The 6,168-nt window shown below is 51.8% G+C and overlaps 1 protein-coding gene across 1 annotated transcript; it reads left to right on the top strand.

Moving 5' to 3' along the window:
- Positions 1–567: 567 nt before the first annotated feature.
- On the top strand, positions 568–2,202 carry LOC126548379 (neprilysin-11-like). The gene has a single exon (XM_050196521.3). It carries the CDS (start codon positions 568–570, stop codon positions 2,200–2,202), a length of 1,635 nt encoding a protein of 544 aa, XP_050052478.3.
- Positions 2,203–6,168: the final 3,966 nt, after the last annotated feature.

The raw sequence follows: 6,168 nt of genomic DNA on the forward strand, positions 1-6,168 counted from the left end.
GATGCCGCGACTACGCCGACAACGCGAACATGAGCATATATAGCCAGCAGCTCAAGCTGGTAGGCACTGCCAGCCCCACCGGCGTAGGAGGCTAGACAGACAGACAGACACACTCAAAACGTCCGAAGATCACACAGAATGGTTCGCATTGAAAGCCACGTGGCATAGTAGATGTTCTGAAGTGCAGGCTAGCAGATACACCACGATGGCTCAGCGGCCATGCTGCTGCGGAGCACCAAGTCGCGAGGTCATTCACCGACAGTGGCAGGCTGGTTCCTGTTGGGGAATTCAAGAAGACCCGTGTATACTAAGATTTCAGTGCACGTTGTATTATATAGCCTCGGAAGGTCAGTTCTCCATTAGTATACGTCTCCCATAAGCCGGTCTCTGATACATAAAATCTTGCAGCAGTCATTGCCAGTGCGCTATTTCCATGCCATGGTCTCATACCTCCACATTCTGTATACTCACCAATGCCGATAACTACGCCTGACGCAGGTGTTACACGTGCTGCTCCGGCCTGGACTTGAGGGGAACTACACTGCGACGACCACCTTGAAGGCACTCATGGCCCTCGAAAAATGTGCCGACAGGTCGGGTGCCAGCGAAGCCATCGAAGACTTTGCAGAGTTCATGGTAGACCGCGGGATCTCCTGGCCGGCGCCGGCCCTCCGAGAAAAGCACGTGGGGCTGCTTGAGTTCTTCGACGTTCTGCTAGACCTCTCCATCAATTGGAGAGTCGCCTTATGGTTTGACGTGAGCGCCGCCTACTCGGACATCGACGGCTCCTTTATCGTCAGCTTCAGTGAGATGGGTGCGCTGGCGTGGCACAGAATGCGGCAGCTGTCTACACTGGATGACGACGCGTACGCGGCCTTCGTCCGCAACATGTCATCGCTGTTGACAAATGGCTCGCTCATGCTGGATGACGAAGAGATCGAGGAGCTGCGTCGCGACGAAACTGTCATTCGCAACACCGTCCTGTCCCTCGACGCAGCTGAGCAGCATGACCTGGTCGTGCCACTCCACAAGGTCGGCGACGTGACGAGAGTGATTTCGTCAGCAGAATGGATGACACTGCTGACGAAGCACCTTAGCACTGACTTCAACATTACCTCACACACGGAAGTCCTGCTGTCGAACGAACCGTACCTCGCCCGAATATTCACGCTGTTGGATACCATCACGGCCGACAGAGCGCTTAACGTGACGGGCTGGATGTTCGCTTACGTCTACGCGTGGACCGCGACGCCAGCCTTAGACGATTTCCCTAACATGGGTACCGAGGGAATGAGGACATACTCGCTCTGCTTCTTGACCGTGCAGGAGTGGCTCGGTCTCGCTCACTTGGCCGCCTCGTTCACGCACGAGTTTCCCGCGCCCGAGCGCCACAAGATCTCCGACGTCTTGAACTGGACGTCTTTCGGGCTCGTGGACGCCATCGCGAACTCTCGCAGCGTGTCGAATTCCACAAAGAGCACGGCTGCAGCCAAGATTCAGACGACAACCGGACGACACTTCTGGCCTCCGGAGCCTTTCTTCCACCTGGACACGCTCGACGTCATGTACGAGAGCTTTCCGGCGCAACAGAACAACTTTTTTGCGATCTGGATGAAGTCAAGGAAGGCACTGAGGAGGTCTCTCACCAACCGTTACTACGGAAGCCTCATGACCGCACGTTACCGCTGGCTTCTGAGCGACGTCCTATACGTTTATGGCCTCAACTGGATGCGGATCAGTTTGTGGGCTGTCTACCCGCCGTCGTACTTGAAGGATGGCTCGCGCGCTATGGCGTACAGCGGACTGGGGTTCCAACTGGCCAGAGCGTTGGTGAGAACCGTGGACGAGCACGGGAGACGCCTCAATCACAGGGGGCACGAGAGCAACTGGTGGGACAAGGTGCAGAACTGCACGTGGGACCTGGCTGAGTCGGAGCGCGAAAAGCGGGAAATAGCCGACTTGTTTGCGCTCGAGCTGGCACTGGACGCGCTCAGGAAGAGCTCCGGGAGGGACCGCCTGCCGCAGAAGATCCGCGGACTAGAGATGCTCTCAGAGACGCAGACGTTTTTCGTGAGCTACTGCAGCCACTTCTGCGATGACCCGGATGGAAAGAGGCTGTGTAGCCTGGCAGCGAACGTCAGCGATTTCGCAGATGTCTTTTCTTGCCAGCAACATGAGAGGGATATCTGTTTGTTCGTCTGAACGCGCACCAAGACGATTTGTCAAAGGCGCAGACCTTGACATGCGATGGCGCAGATTGAAGTGTGTGCGGGATTTTTCTTTAAAATTATTTTATTCTGCTGCCTGGACATTTTTTCGCTTTCTTTTTTGACTTGTTTACGACTGAAGGAGTTGCACAAGCTACAAACGCTTATTTAGCTTTCTGTTTGTCGTTTGTCTTGCAAAGCTTGTATACTCAAGGTCTCTGTACCTGTTCCCTGTCGCAGTATTGTGTAGTGTATGCGTGTTTCACGCACGAAGTGCAAATTAATCGTATATGTATATAGTTTCGTTTTCACTGTGATGTGCGCAGTCTGCACCCAGTCAGTGCACATCACTCTAAAGGAAAAGAATATATATATCTATAGGCGCAAGCGATTATTTCAAAGCCCTATTTTTGTTAATTTTACGGTAAGATAACGTTTACTAGAGAAGGAAACGAAGGCTAAACTTAGATTTTTTTTTCTGTTTTCGCACTGCAACTTAGCCACAGTAGCCCACTGTGACTTAACGGATATCAGAATATATTCTCGTGATGAGTTTGGCCGTTGTGATGCAGGAAATGTCATTTTGGTGTCTATTTCTTGCGAGGGAATTGTTTTGTTTTACTATTTGAACTTCATGAAGTGATCGAATACTTCCTCGTTATGTCTTCCTCGCGCAGCCTTTGAAGCCGCTGAGACTTAGGCTAGCTTGATATCCTAATTGAATATGTATGTATGTATGTATGTATGTATGTATGTATGTATGTATGTATGTATGTATGTATGTATGTATGTATGTATGTATGTATGTATGTATGTATGTATGTATGTATGTATGTGTGTTTGTGTGTGTGTGTGGATACCATTGCGGTTACCTTTGCGGATAGGTGGCCCGAGCAGATGCCATTTGATTTACGACGTCATGGCCTGCTGCTGCGGGAATGCCAAGGCACGCCAACACCACCTGTCTTGTGTTTACCTAGCTTATCATGCCTCCTTCCATAGTAAGAGTGGCTTTAGTGGTATTCCAGAGTGGTAAGTTAGTAACACAGCTGAACATATTTTTCTCTCGTGTGCAGAGCACACCATCCCGCGCCACGTGGTGTAACCTTAACCTATGCAAACGCTCAATCGGTGCAAACTAACTATTTCGCTGAACTCGCACCGAATACCCATTACTGTAGCGTTGAATTTCAGTTTTGCATAAAGTTCAGGCAGTGAAGTTGACGCTCTATGTATACTTGGTGCGTGCGTGAACTGTTGTCTCGCATTACTTTCACGATATGTCGTAGCAAAACTACACTTGCTACCTGAAGGTGTAATTCAAGAATTGCGATATACAACCTCACATTTTTTTCTTCGACGGGCACGTTCTCTATGCGACCCCCGCTTGTTTTTCTAGTTTTCTAATTATTTACGCGTAATGCAAAGCGGGAGTGCCTGCAAGGTCATTAACCATAATTAGCTCAGTGCTGATCAAGGAACAAAACCGGGATTATTTTAACCAGCGACATGTTTATTACCAGAGAAATCTTGAAAAAAACTACTTAATTGTAGGAGTGGCATATATCCTTATCCGACGCAGTGTCTATGGCGCATGCACTGCTGAGCACGATGTCTCGGGTGTGATTCCCGGTCGCGCCGACCGCATTCCGATGGAGCCGCGGAGTGCTGAGAACGCTCGTGTACTATGCAGTGGGTGCACGTTAAAAAACACCACTTGGTCGACATTAATCCGAAATACCCCACTATACGGCATCCCTTGTAGCCAATTGGGCTGGTTCAGAACCACAGAATTAAAGTTACAGATTTGGCATGGCGCACGTGCGGGACAGAAAACTATTGCGGTGAGAACGGAGTTCCTGCAATAGTTAGTCTCGAGGATGCTTGTACAGCCGTATGCGACGAGGAAAGAAAAAGGAAAGAAAGAAAACTGACTAGGCACCACCAGCGTCACCCCCAAAACCGATGTTTAGTTCTGCCCTGCTCGCGTCGCACCCTCAGCAGACGTCAAAGTCTGAGTGGAAGTAACCTGAGATCTGAACTGAGAAAAAAAGCAGCAAGCTAAATTTGGCAATGTGTATTTAGGGCATCCTAGTGCACTTTTCCTGCTTTCAACAACCCTTCTTACTTTTATTATTATTATTATTATTATTGTTAGCAGTAGTAGTAGTAGTAAGTAGTAGTAGTAGTAGTAGTAGTAGTAGTAGTAGTATTGAAGAGAGCCTATTTCGGAGACATCACCCATTGCCGCCAGTCTCGTGGCACAACATACCAAGGCTGCGTGCACTGGTCAGAGGGCACCACGGGCCAGACGAAACTAGGGTAGCTAGAGTACCTGGATGCGTGCGCATCGAGGCAACACCCTCTAGATCGAGGCGCCTCAATGCCACGTCTCGGCGCTGGCATCGGGGCAGGCATTCTAGACCGAGCAGCGCCGCCGGAAGATTGCCTTTCCGTTCGCGCGCTTGACCAAAAAAATAAAAATAAAAAAATGCCATTTGTTACAATTTTGCGAAGGTTTCCTAGAGACTAGCGATCCGCCATACGACGTTTTGAGGTGCGAAATGAACGAAGATAAGTTGCATGTTGTTCCTTTCTTTCCCTCCTTTATTGGCCTTCGAAACAGGGTATAATTCGCCACTTAAAGCGGGCGTTGCAGAGGGAGTCTTAGGTAAAGCCAGACACTCAATCAAGGTTAGAATATATACAGCAGAATAGAAGTACGACCTCCGACTTGGTGCAGTTGAAACAGTAAATTATGCCGCATAGGATAGGATAAGAATAACCTTAATAAAGTGCCGGCAAACGACGATTTAACGAGTCGTGACGCTGGCCAAGCGTCGACCCGGGGTTATACCCTACTCTGCACTAGCCCAGTTGGGCCCGTTTGTAGTGGGTCATGAGGCTTGTGCTTTTCGAGTGTACCCCGGGCCTGCTGGACGGCCCATAGTTGTGAGTCCTTGTCTGCTGACTGCAGTGCACTTTGAAGTTCTGGCGGGTAAGTCCTGGAGGTAGCTGCCGTCGGGAACCTGGCACAGTCCCACATGATGTGCCATTGGTCCGCCGGACCCGCTGCACAAACACCGCACAGCCCACTCGGATAGAGCTCTGGGTGAAGCACGTGCAGCATTGCGGGGGCGAGGAGTGACGCGGTCTGTATTTGTCTTAGGATTACGCCCTCCTCCCGACTGAGTGCCGGGTGGGGAGGCGGCATTGTCCGTCGAGCTAAGCGGTAACACTTGGTTACTTCGGCATAACTAGTCAATCTGTCCTTGGTTTCGAACCACCACACAGAACGGTCACTCTCGGGGGCGCGGAAGGTAAGCGCTCACGCCGCCGAATGGGCCGTCTCGTTGTGGTTCGGTGAGGATGCACACTCGCCGGCGTGCGCCGGGAACCACTTGATACGGACGGTGCTGCCGCGGTCTTGAAGTTGGAGCTTGCCGATGATGGCGGCCGCCGGCGCGCATATTCGCCCCTTGGCAAAGTTGCGCACGGCATTCCTCGAGTCGCTGAGCACGGTGCGACACTCGGCCTCGGTGATCGCCAGAGCGATGGCAACCTCCTCGGCGTCTGTGGCGTTCGTGCACCGCACGCTCGCTGCCGTTGTCTAGGTGCCGGTAGCCGCCGCAACGACCACTGCCGCGAAGCCTTCCCGCTTGTATTCCGCGGCGTCCACGTACCGGGCGTGCGGGTCTTGGGCGTGTTGCTCGGTGAGGGCCTTGGCCCGCGCCTGCCGCCGTTCTTGGTTGTATTCTGGGTGCATGTTCTTCGGGATGGGGTCCACGTAAATGTGGGCCCGCGCCTCATCTGTGATCTCGCACGGTTGCCGGCTGGGAGCTTGGGGGTTGTAACCCAAGGACGTCAGTATACAGCGGCCCGTCTTGGTGGTAGAGAGGCGCTCGAATTGCGCGGTGAGCTGCGCCTCGGCTATTTCTTCTAGGGTGTTATGGACGCCGAG

The sequence above is a fragment of the Dermacentor andersoni genome, chromosome 1 (assembly GCF_023375885.2).
Source record: "Dermacentor andersoni chromosome 1, qqDerAnde1_hic_scaffold, whole genome shotgun sequence".
NCBI classification, from domain to species: Eukaryota; Metazoa; Arthropoda; class Arachnida; order Ixodida; family Ixodidae; genus Dermacentor; species Dermacentor andersoni.

What these genes read in the sequence shown, in the direction of transcription:
- LOC126548379 (XM_050196521.3), top strand. Translation starts at nt 568, where the DNA reads ATGGCCCTCGAAAAATGTGCCGACAGGTCGGGTGCCAGCGAAGCCATC.